Raw genomic sequence first — 15,941 nt, 5'->3', positions numbered from 1 at the left:
TTTTTCCATTTTTCTTAACGAACAATTTTTTTTTCAATTGGTTATAAAAACACGTAAACTCAGAAGATGTGGACTGTGACTGCACCATATATCTAGTCGGGGATGGTGCTGACTGAAAACAGATGATTTGGAGTGATTAGCGCGCCATCTGTTGGTCATTCTAAGGACTTATTGAACTACCCTCGTAATAGGAGTTACGCGGGGTCTGCGGTTGTCCCAAAAATGGGTCTCTATAGAAGAGTTTCTATGTATTTTGATATAAATTTGACTTTTTAGGTAGAAAATTGAGAATATTAGCCGAAAATTCTTTTATTTAATTGAAAATTTAAATATTTTATTAAAAATTATTATATTTTTTTTTGAAAATTCGAATTCTTTTGGAGAAAAGTAATCTTCTTGGTTGAAAAATTTATTTCTCTAATCACAAATTTAATCATTTGGTTGAAATTGTTTTTTTCGTTGTTTAAAATAAATCTCTGTTAACTGAAAGTTACTAATTGTGCCACGTTTATTTACAGATTAATCTTTTTAAGTTCAAAATTAAGCTATATTGCTGCAAATTCATGTATTTTTCATATCCATGTGTTTTTTCGAAGAAAATTAATCTTCATTCTAAAAATTTATCTCAATAAGAAATATTATTCTTTCTAATTGAAAATTCAAATATTTGATTAAAATTTATATAAATTGATAAAAATTTGACTTTTTAGGTAGAGAATTAAGTTTCATAACAGGAAATTCATTTCGTCGAATGAAAATTTATTTTCCTTGTTAAAATTATTTTATTTTGTTTAAACTTTTGCTTTTATTAAAATAAATCAATCTAAAATAACTGAAAATAACTAATAATAACTAATCCATGTAATGCATGTTTAGTTTAACCCTTTAAGTACACACCTATTTTTGGGAACATCTCCTACAGACTGGGTCATACTAACCCTGTTCACTTTTTGGTAGTCTATAACTTCACAACTACTGAACCTTTTTACTCACCAAAATTTAGAGTTATACTTTCAAGTATGCTAAAGTAATTTATAAGTAATATAAGTGTATTTAAAATCTTTAAAATGCTTTAAAAAATTTGCAAACAAAAATATTTTTGCAACAAATGAAATTTCATGAAAAAATCATAACTTTTTTAAATTGATCTTCATTGTGAAACTTAATCTTTATGGTAAAAATTAATATTGTTATTTAAGGCCATGTTATGAGTATAACAGCTGATCAAGTCAGCCCTAAGATCAATATTTTTTCACCCATATTAAAAAATAAAAGTTTAAATAACGCGGAAATTTTTTTCGGGAAATGTTAATAAATATTCAAGGATCGTTTGTGGCCTTGCAAAGAGTTGGAGGAAGAAAAAAGTTTATGTATGCAATTAATGATTATCGACGGACACATTTGACTTTTAACTTTCTCTGACTATAATCATGCAATCTGCTTTACCCACAGACCGCTAGAAGTTCGAAGTTGTCCACTCGCTGCGCTAGTGCTGCTTTCACACAGCTGATACCTGATACCAGACTGATACGTATGTCAGATCAAATATGTTTATTTGCATTCCAAGTGCAAACATTAGTTTTTGCATTATTTGAGCATAATGTTCGTCAGCGATTTTTGTTCTTTTGTCCCACTTTGATAAATGTAAACCTCATAACTAGCCCTTTGACAACATTGCAAAATGCTTGCAGGGTTTGTCGACAGCACGGTCGGTATTTCTCCAAAATAGTAATTGAGAAAAACAACTTTTTTCACTATTCTAATTATTTAGGACAAGAGACACATTCTTGCATGTCTACTATTTACCCTGCCAAATTTTTAACACGATATCTTATTTCGTGTGGACGGAAGTTGGGATAGAAAACTTCCACTGGTATTTTCTTAAAAAAAAAAAATTTATCTCAAAATTTCCACCGGAACAAAGCAGAGACATGGACTTTATTACCTCCTATTTCATTTCCCAAACTTTCATAGCGATACCTCATTACGCTTGGACGTAATTTGGGAAAGAAAAATTGATGACCAGGTTTGGTCACGTGACCCTCTCGTCACATTGCCTTAAAGATTTAACGATTTATTGGGAAATTTATATATTTTGATGAAAATTTCAGATTTTAGGTGAAAAATTAAGATTCATCGCTCTGACCTAGGTCGCTGATCAATCTCATTAGCAATTGGCAAAGGAGAAGAGCTTTGCAAAGTCATTATGTTTCATAAATTAAATTAAAATGCGCAAGCTTGCTGATGATCATAGTAAGATCTTGTTGAAAAATTCTTAAGGTAATTTTAAGGAATGAAAAATGTACATTAAATATCGAATAAAGAGAACTGAGACGTCGGAGTTTTATTCTCAGATTTTTATTCATATTATTTTGCATACCTGATATTATCTTCGTCGACGAAAAGGACGACTGCTCGAGCATTCGGTTTTGATCCAAGGCTATCCACAATCTTCTCGAAATTCTCAGGCTTTGCGTTTCTCAGGATTTTCTCACTGACCGCCACACAAATTTGATATTCGGCTGCTAAGGCGATAAAACTGGCAATACCCTGAAACGAAGATATACGCCGAATTATAACACGGAAACGACTTTTTCGTGACCCTTACCATTTTACTTGTGTAATTTATACTTCTCTTCATGGTTATCATAAATTTGCTTTTACTGACCCCAGTGAAAAAGATTTACCAGAAAGTACAACATTTTTAAAAGTGTTATTTTTGGTTGAAGCCTGTACTTTTTTGTATAAAAATGTAGAAAATTTATTAAATATTGCATATTTAAATAAAAATAACTAGTTTTTTGTATTTTCTTGTAGAAAAGTAAAACAATTAACAATAAAATATAAGGCTTATTCCATATCATATTTACAACTGAAAAATAAAACCACCTTGAATATCTTTTTCTTGTTGTAGACACCAAAAAAACGACACGTATTTTTTTCGAAACGAGTTAAAATTTATTTCCTGAATCTGGAGTAGAAAAAAATGAAAATTTCTTTAAAGCTTCTATTTCGAAAGCGATTTATTATGAAACGATAAAATTTGCAGGTTTAGTCAAGGATTACCTTGTGCAGTCGGGTCAGCTTTGAGCGTGTGGTTGCTCCATAAATTCCATAAATGCTCTATAAACTCTACAATTTCCATAATATTTAATGATAGCATACGAGCGCAATATATGGCTAGATAAAGGGAAGCAAGAGAAACAGTATTATTGCTGTACAAATCTATTATTTATTAGTGTCGTTAGATAACAAATGGAACATTAATGTCCATGAATAATGCGCACATTCGTTAATTTACAATCCCTCAATTAAACTAAACTAATTTTCGTTTTAAACAACGTCGCGATTTCGTTTTAAAGAAGCTAACATGCCACATTCGTAATCAGCACATCAAAAAATATTTGGATGAGCACCCGATAGAAATTTATTAAATCATTCCAAAAATACACAAACTGCTATAAAATCATTTTTTTACAATAAGAAATGAAACCAAGAGCTTGAAGCATCATTCCGTGCAGATATTTCAATCTGGCCCCAAATGGGGCTAGAACACGTCAGGTCGGGCCCAGATCAGGAATACTGGTCATGGCCAAATTGCGGATGAAACATACGCCCAGACCGGGGCCAGGCAGATTTAATTTAAGTAAAATCGTAACCAGCTAATGGACTTTCTCCTTTAGAAGACCACCACTATATTTTGAATTTCCAATCAAGATATTTTAGGTTAAATTAAAGTAGTACGGGCACATAAAGAAGAGGTTTTAGAAAACAAAATTTCATTATACCTTTGAGAAACGTAAGATTATTGTAGATTGTGTAAGTTTCGAAGAAAAGTTTTGTTTTTTATGACAAGCAAACTTAAAACTAAATATTCGAACCTTATAAATGATATCCTAATTTTTTGCGAAAAGATTCCCTACAAATTGACATTTTCGATTGTTTCCTAAAAAAAATTCAGTTGTCACTTAAAGATAAAAAATGATCGGAAACTGACCAATAATTTACGATTTATCACCATTTAAGTTTAAATGCCATTATTTATAATAAACAAGAAAAATATATTTTTTTTAAACTGCGCGCAAATAGAAACTAATTAGATGCCAAATTCGGCGCATGCGCAGTTGAGTAAGTACGTGTCGTTGGAAACAATAACTTAGAACAATAACACATCTTCATAATTTTTCAAAGTATATATATTTTTTTCAATAAACTCACAATGTGACTCCCTGGAAAAATATTATTGACATAGATGAAAGTTGCTGAGTGAATTTTTTTCAGTTATACCAGAAGTAGATCGCAATCGCAGACGTGCTGCTTTTTTATAATAACAATGATACAAATGAAAAAAATGAAAAAAATTTATTTGTAGCTTGAAAAATTTCGAAACAAAGGCAGTAATGACTATGAAAAATTATTTAGAATAATTTGCTTATCATTTACTGTCATATGACTTTCTTTCGTTTCAAGAAAAATGATCGAAAAACTATTTTAAGCGTAGACTTTTGCGGTAATTTCTCACCCGATGCCATGAGTTTCATGAAATGAGACATGTACAAACGATGTGGGTTCCTTGTGAACCAGCATAAACGCAAAAAGCTGGCCTGAGAGAGTAAAAATTAGATAGGCCAATTTTTACATTAGTATTTACGTTACGGAACTGGCAAAAAATTTCTTCCAAGTTTTGCATCTTTTTGCCCTTGCATAAGAAAACTGATGTGATCGTTTTTTAAAAACTGTTTCACCTTGATTTCTGTTCGCCCAGTGGGCACAAAGTTTGGCGGCGTCTCTACGACATCGTTAGGACATCTTTACGACATCGTTACGACAACTTTACGACATCCTATGTCCATGTCGTTAAAGTGTTTTTACGATATCGTAAATAAGTCGTATAATCTGGCGAAGTCTTTACGATATCGCAAAGACATCGAAACGAAATGAACATAGGATGTCGTAAAGATGTCGTAAAGATGTCGTAACGATGTCGTAAAAACGTCGCCAAATTTTGTACATAAAACTCAAATAATGCCCTACTGTTTTTTTCTTTCCTAGTAGCAGAGTTCCCAAAAGTATTAGCAATTGAATTTTTTCTTCCGGAGTTTTTCCAAGATCATGGAATTGAACTTTCAATCTAAAAATAAATTTCGGGCTATGCTCAGCTTTGTTCTGAAATTTTTTATAACATTTCACCAAGTACATTTGAAGCGAATATAAAAATTAAGAAAGTAGTAATGATTGTAAAAGGAATTATAATTTGATGATAATAATTGCAAACTTGTTATTATAATTTGACTCTCACAATGCTCTTCATATTGAGAATTGAAAGTTAAATAACTTTCGTAGTCGTCTGAGATTTCTGTCTCATCGTCACTTGAAGTTTCCGAATTTGAATGTAATCCGTTAGTGATATCGGATGCAAATAAATTAAGTTTTAAATAATTGTCATTTTAAAAAATGTTTTTGAATCCATAACATTCTAAGAAACTACTAATAATATACACTTACTGATTTCACAACCTCTCATTTTCCCCATTTTCTTCCTACAAGGAGCACACAAAATATCTTCGGGTTTCAAAGATTTGAATTTTCTTCGAATCAAACTCGATCAAAACTCAAATTTATTTATGTACTTTTAACTATGAGACTTTTCGTTGACTTAACCTGCAAATTTCATTGTTTTATAATAAATCGTTTTCGAAATGAAAGATTAAAAAAAATCTTCAATCTTTTTCCATTTCAGATCCGAAAAAAATTGTAATTTGAATACTGTGCATATCATGTCGAAATAAAAAAAAACTTGTTAAAGAGTTATTTTTCTTACATACTTAATTTTGTGATTTAAAAATAAAAATGATTGAGATGATAATAAATATAAACTTAAAATAAAAAACATTCCTAAATTTTCAAGAGAAGATATTGCAGTTTCAACAAAATCGATGATTTTTTACTAAACTTGTTAAATTTTCAAACAAAAAGGTGAATTTTTAACTGAAGAGTTGAATGTTCAAACAAGAAAGTCTTTCAGTCACTTTTTTAAACCATGCAAAAAAGAACGCTTTTGAATAAAAAAGTTTAATTTGCCTTAATATAGGATGCATTTTCAATAAAAAAAGTTACTTTTCAAACTAGTACTTGGACTTTCTATAAAACTAGTTAAATTTTTAACAAAATACATAAATTTTAAGGCAAATGATTGAATGTTTATGTCGACAATATTAATCTTCACCAAAAAAATTTATTTTCAACTAAGTATTTGAATTTTCTACCAAAAAAAGAAACAAATTTGTAACAAATTAGTTAATTTTTCTCCCATGGATGAATTTTTAACCGTATAATTAAATTTTCTACCAGAAAGGCCTAATTAAAAAAATAATTAATAATCCCTCTACAGAGATTTTATACCAAAAATGATGAATATTTAAACAACAAGCAACAATTTTTAACAGAAGAGTTAAATTTTCAAAAAAATGTTTGTTATTTTTTAATGAATTACTTAAAATTTCCCGAGAAGTAGTTTGTTTTTTAACAATATATAATAATTTTTAAGCAAAATAGATGAATTCTCAACGGAAAATTGTGGTTGTGATGGTTGATGATATCCTAAATATTTTTCATTCGAGAACTTAAACGAACAAGTTTTTGCCTACAAAACCTGTAAATTGTTGTAGATTATCGTAATTGTAAATTCCTAAAGTTGTTACTTTTTCAAATTGTTATAGAAAATTGAAACTGCAACAAATACACCAATGTGAACAAATTTTTTTTTAAAGTACAAAATTTGTGCGAATAATAAAGAAAAATTGTCCTTTCCCGTGTTTTTAATAATGTATTGTATTTATTTATCGACTCCTGTAAAAATGTTTTGAGTTTTTGTACTTTTTTAAACAGAAAATTTTCACAGGAGAAAATAGTGAAAATTGCTTTATTGTTTATATTTTCTTTCAGCGAAACTGGGATCTAGGAGAAAATGAATATTATAATGCAGGTATTTTTCCTCTCTGAATAAAGCCACGTCAATGAAAAAAAGTTAAAACGTGCAGGCGGATGAACTAGACTTTAAATACAATGAAATTGAAAAAAATGAATTATAATTCCTTTGTCCGGGTATATTCATGAGCGTGAATTCAAATATAATAGAATAAGAAAGACAAAAATATACCTGTGGGTATATTTACCAAGAAAGGTGACTTTTCTTACATAAAATATGAAATTTCAATCGAAAAAGACGACTTGTTAACACAAGAATTTAATTTTTAACCAAAAAATGCGAGTTTAGGAAAATAGTTAAATTTAAAAAAAAAAGAAAAATAATTTTTTGGGGGCTAACAAAAAATAGAAGCGTAAAAATTTCAGTTTAAAAGAAAAAATTTTCAACAACAAGAACGAAAAATTAACAGCCAGCTGAATTTAACTAAAAAAGATTAATTTTCAACAAACTGCATGTATTTTTTACCAAATGGTTGGACTATTAATTTATAAGAAAAAAATGTCAAACTCAAAATAGAAAAGCTATATTTTCAGCGATACAAAAAATTATGTTTATTAAAAAGAAAAATGGATTTTCCAACAGAATAGGTAAATTTTCAATTGAATAGTTGAATTTTCAACAAAAAATATCAATTTTCAACAAAAAATATGAATTTTTAACAGAAAAGTTTATTTGCGACCAAATAGTTGAAGCTTCCATTAAATGGATGAATGTTTGAGAAAAAATTAGGTGTTTACAAAATAGTATAACTTCACACCAAAAATAGTAATTTTTACCGAAAAAGTTAATTTTTAATAAATTGATTTTATTTTCTATCAAATTGTTGAATTTCCAAGCTAAAGAAGCAAATTTAAAAAAAAACTACATTTTTACCCTAAAACATTAATTCTCTATAAAAAAATTAACTTGAAAACTGAAAAGAAGAATTTATAACTAGAATGATTGATTTTCAACAACAAAAAAATATATTTTTTATCATGCAGTTCAACTTTAAACTGTTATGTTAATTCTTCAATCACAAATTATGCATTATTGGACCAAACAAGTGATGTTTAATGTTTCAACGAAAAAAAGATTTTAATTTTAAATAAAAAACATTTGAATACAACCAAAGCAGGTTATTTTTAACATATACATTTATAAGCAAGCTTTCAGTGATCACATTAAAGTCAGGAAAATTAATTTTTTAACAAACAAAAAACCGAATTTTTAGAAAAATATTCACATTTTTCATTATATACGTGAGTTTTCAATTAAAATGATAAATCTTTAAAACAGAAAGAATTTCCATAAGAAGAAATAAACTCTCAAACAAAGAAATGAAATATCAACCAAAATGTTGATTTTCAAACCAAGATGTAAATTTTCAACAAAAAAAGTTCTTTCACAACCAAATAGTTGAATTTTGATCTAAAATTATGATATTGTAACAAACAAAAATGGATTTTTTACAAAATACTTGAATTTCAAAACGTAAATGTGAATTTTAAACAAATTAGTTTATTTTTGAACGATTAGTTCGATTTTCTACTCAATAATTGAATTTTCAACTATAATATATTTTACCTACAAAATATTTTTATTTTATATAAAATAGAATTGAATTTAACAAAAAAAGACGAATTTTCAATAAAATAGTCGAATTATCAGCCAAAGCAGAATAATTTTTTATCTAGCAGTAGTATTGTCTACCAAGAACAATTAATTCTTACTTAGAAAAAATCAATTTTCAACTACAAAGGGCAGAGTTACATTTTTACTGAGAAAAATTCAAAATTAAATGTTAGTTTAATGTATTCAAAGAAATTTTGTTTTTGTAATTAAATTTTCCAAAAATAAAAAATTTAGTTTTTCGATTAAACTCTCTTCATGCTACTCATTAACAAATAATTACTTCACGAGTCCCGTCATTCAAAATTGTCAGGGGGAAATCGATGACTGGAAATTGTATTTGAATTTTCCATTATTTTTTTGTTATTCTATCAACGTTTTCAAGGAACTTAACGCCGTAGGTTCCAATCATTTGATTAGAAGTTTTTTCTTTCATGATCTCATTAAACTGTAAAATTATTTATTATTATTTATATGCTAAAATTAGAATCTTAAATAATACAAAAAGAGCCTTCCTAATGTCCTTTCGTCCGTTCAACTTGATTTTGCTATTTTTTTCTGGTTTTTTATTGCTTTTCTTTTACGATTTTTTTCGAAAAATATATCCTAATAAATAGTGATTTATTGACTAACATGGGATAATTCCATTTTTCCAAAAACCGGAAATTGCAAACTTTCCATAACATTAACGACCTTGAAGTTTGCTGTTGATATGGATTTAAAAGTTGTGTAATTAATTTAAAAAATACTAATAGTCATATATGGATATGGATTGCAACGTTGTGTAATTAATTAGAAAAAAAGCTAAACCTCGTGTCAAAAAATATAAACAGCCCCAGATTCGTGTCCAAAAAACCTCGAATAAAACTGTTTAAACTGTTGAAATAAAAGACATCGAGATTTTTCGAAGACGAATTTAGGGGTGTTTTTATTTTTTTTTACACTTTTTTTTTTTAATTACACAAATTTTAAATGCATATCTGTTAAATTTATGTTAAGATAAAAAACGTTTTTCGAAGAAAAAAAAATTTTCAGCACAATAGTGACATAGATGAACACAGGAAAATTTGATTTTTTACCTCGCCAAGATATTTCAAATTTTCTAAAACATTTTCTACTGGTCGAAGGAAGTTTTAAATCTACCGAAAGTGGAGGTTAATAAAGGTTAATTTAAAGAAAGGTTTTTTAAAGAAAATATTAATATCCAGATTTATAGTGATTTATATTTCTACATATAGAAAAATTGGATTTTTTCCACACCCATGCATTCAAAACTGGCTAAAATATTTCATATTAGTCCTAGGAAGTTGTAAATCTTTCAGAAGTGGGAACAGGGTATAGGTGAATCTAAATAAACACTTTTTAAAATTCGCATACCTCATTATTGTTCAAATAGTGCAAATATTTTTTTAAATCTAATAATTTTGTATTAACAGAAGCAATTTTAGACAAAAAAAACTAGCATAATAAAACAAACAATTGTGGAAGATTTTAAATCTTCTTTTAAAACTATTTTTTTTTCTTTAACAAAAAATTCACCAGACTGAGGATTTTTATTCGCGTCACAAATCTAGTAATTCGATTGGATAAATATTGTTTGTCAAAACAATATTCGCCAATGTTGACCCATTCTCGAATGAATCAACTTTTTTTATTCCTTTTATGATAAGCTGAATTTTTTATTTATTAAATTCTCATGTAGAATGATATTAATGTTACATTTATGACATTTTTATACAAAATCCGCTTTTTTGTATTTTTAACAGTTCAAAAAGGAATTTTCAATTTTATTAATTTTTCAACGATTTAACAAATTACTTTTACAATTATCTTTAATTATGAAATGTTAAAAATTAAATTATGAACAGTTGAAAATTCAATTTTCTTCAATTTCCAATAGTTAAAGTTGTAAATGTTAAAAATTCAATTTTTAATCCAACGAAAAAAAAAACTAAAATCAACAATTTTCGACAAAACCCACTGATATAAAAGAAAATTTGTTTAAATTGTAAATCTTCTTTCCAATTTAATGATTTTCATTTAAATAATCAATTTCCTGTCAAAAACGTAAATATAACTTTAATCTGTTCAAAAATTGCAAATTGTTTTCGAACTGTAATGATTTTTGTTTTAAAATATAATTACAATTAATATTTGAATACTGATGGAAATACAATACAAAAAAAAAAGAAAAACGTGAGTTGCTTAAAATGTTTAATCTTTGAAATCTAATAATTTTTCGTTTTGAAAAAGATCTGAAAAAAATTTAGTAAAAAGCACTAACATATAAAACTTTTTAAGAAGACAATTTATTTTTCGTTTTCTTTGACGTTTGGGAACATTTTAATTTATGAATGAAACACGTATAATATTTTAACTAATAATTTAGGTAATTTGAAAGTATTAATTTACCAAAGATTTGTAACCAAACATAAGAAAATTGAAGTTTTTTCTTCAGCCCGAAAAAAAATTTACTCGGTTGTAGGAAGTTTCATATTTTTCAGAAGTACGAAATAAAAAATAATAATGTTGAAACAGACAATGATTTACAGGACGTATAGCACGTTTAAAAGAATTTGTATTTTCGAATAAAGAAAATTCAATTTTGCAGAGCCATAGCGATTTACAGACTAAAGTAGAACAAAAGCTCCTAATATAACAATTTTTTTATGTTTTAACATTTTCGCTATTTGTAAACAGTAATCCTTCTTCACTTTTATTGATAGTTCATCGCTTAAGATTAAAACATTTTTCTGGTTTTTTAAATTTGTTTATTCTATTGCCATTTTTTTATTGCAAATTCAGTTTTTTAACTGAAAATTTAACTATTTAATGCTTAGTTAATCTCCTTACTGAAGAATTTATTTTTTTTATTACAAATTAATCTCTTGGACAAAAAATTCAAACAAGTTAAAAGTTCCTTTAAAATTTTCAAATTTGGTTAATAATTTAAGTATTTTTCTAAAATTAGCCTTTACAGTACAAAATTAACTTTTTCGTTAAAAATAAGTTTTTTTTATATTAATTTTTTTAATTGAAAATATTACTATCCCATTCAACATATCCCGTTAAACATTCAAAATTTTTTGTTTAAAAATTTAACTATTTTGTTGAAAATTTGCTTTTTCTTGAATGAAAATTAATTATTTTAACATTATTGATATCTTAGGTTTAACGTTGTTTTTATTCCTTAAAGAAATGTTAAAAACGGCCAGGGAATATTTAAAATTCTCAGTTATTACAAATTTTATTATTTTACCGCTAAATTTGGATTTTGGTAAGTGATTATTCCACAGATCTCATTGATTAAATTATTTAATCATCAGATTGGAAATTTATGATTTTTTTTGTAAAGAAAATTAAAGTAACCAAGTACTTTTAAATTGATTAAACTAAAATTTAATTTTGAACAATTTTTATCTTTTTAAGACCTATCCATCACCAAAAATATTGAAAATATTTAAACTGTTGATTTTCAATTAAAATTTATTTAAAATATCATAGGAGTAAACACTTAAAAGGAGGCCCATTTTTGTGTTAGCGAAGAAAAAATTAACCTTATTAGGGCGTAATTTTTTGTTTTCAAAAATAATTATTTCCAATGAAAAAATTCGACAAAAATACTGAAAAAATGTAATTTTTGCACCTTTTATGAAAATAAAACTTTCGATTGATATTTGGCAAGAGAGTTTAATTTTACTCATTTAAAATACATATTTTAATTCCGTTAAATATGTCCGGCTTTGGTTAAATAATACAAATTTTTGATTCCTATTAATTCATAATTATGTGTCTGAATTTGGCCAAATTCTTTCCTTCGAGATTTTCAAATATAAAAAAATGTCTTTATACTCAAAAGTTTAATCTTGAGCCTCTTTAATTTTGTAAAGGCAGCTTCATATTACTGTAATTCACTATTTTGTTGGATATTAGTTTTTCTTTTTGTTTGAAAATAATTTTTCAACCGAAAATAATACTGTAACTCTATTATTGGTTGAAAAATTATCTCTTCTAATTGAAAATTTTTGTATTTTGTTTTAAAAAATCGTTCTTTTTGGTGGAAATCGATCTTCTTAGTCGAAAATCAATCTTTTGCCTTGAAAATTCGACAGTTTCTTTAATTTTTTCTCTCACTTGAAAGTAAAATCTTAATTAGTGAAAAATTCAACTCATGATAAAAAGTCGTCTTTTTTTGTTCAATTCAACTGTTTTTACTAGAAATTTAAATATTTTTTCGTTCAAATATCCAATACTAAATTTTATGTGCAGAATTGATCTTCTTTGGAATTAAAATTTAAATAATTGGTTAAAGCTAAACTCTTTGGTTCCAAAATAATTTTTTAGGTAAATGATCCATAATTTTAATTAAAATTTTATCTCCTTGGTCAAAACCTAAGATATTTTGCGAAAAATTGATTTTTTCTTCACCTTAAAATTAATCTTCTGTGTTAACAATTTAACTATTCTAGTAGAAATTTAAACTGTTTTGTTGAAATTTTTTTTTTTTTTATAATTTTTTTCAAATGGAAAATCGAAATATTTCAGTTGAATATTCTATAATTTTATTTTTAAAATCCACCTCCTTAGTTCAAAATTAATCTTCTTAACTAAAAATGTAACTTTTAAATTTTTTATTAAAGAGTTATGTTTTTTAGTCGAAAATTCGTCCTTTTAGTAGAGATTATTCTTTTTGTTTAGAAATTAATCGTTGCAGGTGAAAATTTAAATATTCTTGTCAAGGATTTTCAATCTTTTATTAAAAATGTAACTATTTTAATTAAAGATTCATACTTTTAGTAGAAGAATCATCATTTTGTTTAAAAATGTAATTATTTTGTTCAAAATGACTTTTTTGTTTTTGTTTTTTTCACTGAAAATGTAAGTATTGCAATTGAATTATACATTTCGAAGAAAATTCATCCTATTTCTTCAAAATTCAACTATTCCAGATAAAGACTAATAATCTCAGTTCAAAATCATTTATTTTGGTTCAAAATTATTTTGTTCAAAATTATTATTTTATCGAGAAATCATCTTTTCGGTTGAAAATGAAATTACTTTGTTAAAAGTTACTTTTTCTTTGTTAAAAGTTTATCTTTTGCAGTTCAAAATTCAACTAATTACCTTTATCTACCCTTTATAAGGTTAATAATCAAATCTTTTTTTTTTAATTGTGTGGTTGAAAAAATTTATTTTAAATAACTTCGACTATTTGGATTCCATGTTATGTTTCTTGAACTAAGCAAATCAAATTTTTTATTTGCGAATGACATTGATTATGATAATTATTACACATAGTATTTAAAATTGTTTCACATTTCTCATAATCCTAAAGTTTTCAGATTTTTGTTTTAGATGGCAACAAAAAAAACAATCAAAGCTACATCCAGTTAGGAACGAGTTATTCCCGACAACAATAGTTTCAAATTATTTCGCGTTCTTTCAAGACAGTTTCAAGAGTTAATAAAAAATGGTTTCAGGAGCTTTTTAATAATTGGGTATTAAGAAATAAAAATTACATTCTTTATATTAAATCTTTTTCTTACCGATTTTTCCAATTATTTTCATATGTACTGATTTCATTCTTACCTATAATTTTCATTCGCGGCTGTAAAGAACGAAGAAAAATGGGATATGAAAGAAGAAAATAAGAAATAAATGGTCTACACTGTGTAAATGGGACCAATTGTGTACAACAGTCAGCCACTTTATTTCAACTTGTCTCTAGGGACAAGAACTTACGAGTTTTGTTCGTGTTTGAGTCACCATGAGCTATCTAATTGTGAAAAGAAACCTATTTGTATTTATTTAATTTTTTTCCCACATTTACATTTTAAAACGACTGGAAGTTTCTTGTATCGTAATTATGCTCGAAATTGGAAATTTTACATTTTACGTGCCAAAAAATATAAACTTTTGCAATTTATCTTTTTTTCAAATTAATTTAAAAGAGGATTAAGTCAGATTATATGAAATTAAAAAATATTACATATGATTACATGATATTAGACAAGATTACAAGAGATTACACAAGATTAAACAGGATTAAAATGGAAAAAAATTAACTAAAAATTAAGATATCAAAATTACTAATAATATAAGGGACTGTGTCATACTCATACAAAAATTTTAGAATTTTATCTTGTAATTTAATGCAGAAATATGATGAACATTGCAAATTTTTCTTAAGTTTGATGTCAAGCAAAAAATATGGTATCTGGAACAAAATTGTTTTTTTAATATGATAAATTTTAATAAAACATGAATTTTTCCCCAAAATTATTCCCTGCAACTCTACTGCATTTAGTTCAAAAAATAAGGTAGTAATCTTCAAATATATTTATTTGTTTATAAAAATGTGTGTTTTTTTAAAAATCTCTATTAACGATTTCAGCCGTACAAAAAGTACTTTAAAAAATTTGAATTAGTATGGTTGAAGCGTATTTTTCCAAAAAAATAATATTTGTATTTGCTTCCTCGTAAAGGAAGCATTTATGACTTTTCAAATTATAAGCAAAGAAAAGGTTTCTTTTTTATCAATTTAAGAATGGAAATTGACAAAAAAATACAAAATTACAAAATAATACAACATTTTCTTCAAACTGGTAAAGGGAAGCGAGAAATTCTGTTGCATTCTTTTATACAGTGTATTATTATTATAGGTCAATTGATTTACATCGAATCAAAGAATCTTGTTCGCTTTTGCATAAATATTGGAATATATTAATGAAAAAATTTGACTTTAAGAAACTGTTTCTTTCTTCTTCAAATATTATCGATTCTTCTTGAATCAACAGATCTATTCTATTCTCACATAAACTTTAAATTATGAGAATGAGAAAATTGTTGCTATTAAAATCCATTTTTAATATAATATAAATGACCTTAACTTCCTTACTCTTTGATCAAATGTATTACTATTATAGGTCAATCGATTCGCCTCAAGCCAAGGAATCTTTTTTACTCTTGCATCAACTTTGAGTTATATTAAAGAAAATAAGTTTGACTAAAAAAAACCGTATTTTTAAACATTATACATTACCATAGCTTTGTTACTATTTAATAAGTGCATCAATATTATAGGTCAATCAATTCGCATTGAATCAAAGAATATTTTTTGTGATTGCGTCAATTTTGAATTATGTTAAAGAAAAAAGTTTTACTATACAAAATTATATTTCAAAATATTATGCATTGCCATGGTTTTCTACATCTTCCTTAAAATGTAATAATATTATAGGTCAATACCAGGTGTATACATATGAAACCGGTATTGCCATCTAGCGGCCAGTAGGCACACTTGTAGGCACTGTCGGAACTTACCATTTGTGCTAATTGGCGT

The 15,941-nt window shown here is 26.4% G+C and overlaps 1 protein-coding gene across 1 annotated transcript in view; it reads right to left on the bottom strand.

Moving 5' to 3' along the window:
• The window catches only part of LOC117171849 (metabotropic glutamate receptor 8-like), a 697,914-nt gene that overhangs the window by 142,651 nt on the left and 539,322 nt on the right, over positions 1 to 15,941 (bottom strand). The window contains exon 6 of the mRNA XM_033359484.1: positions 2,381 to 2,550. Coding sequence (XP_033215375.1) covers positions 2,381 to 2,550 — 170 coding nt within the window. The remainder of the gene's footprint in view (positions 1 to 2,380; positions 2,551 to 15,941) is intronic.

Source organism: Belonocnema kinseyi, chromosome 4, assembly GCF_010883055.1.
Source record: "Belonocnema kinseyi isolate 2016_QV_RU_SX_M_011 chromosome 4, B_treatae_v1, whole genome shotgun sequence".
Classification (NCBI taxonomy): Eukaryota; Metazoa; Arthropoda; class Insecta; order Hymenoptera; family Cynipidae; genus Belonocnema; species Belonocnema kinseyi.
This window is presented reverse-complemented; position numbering and strand designations above follow the sequence as displayed.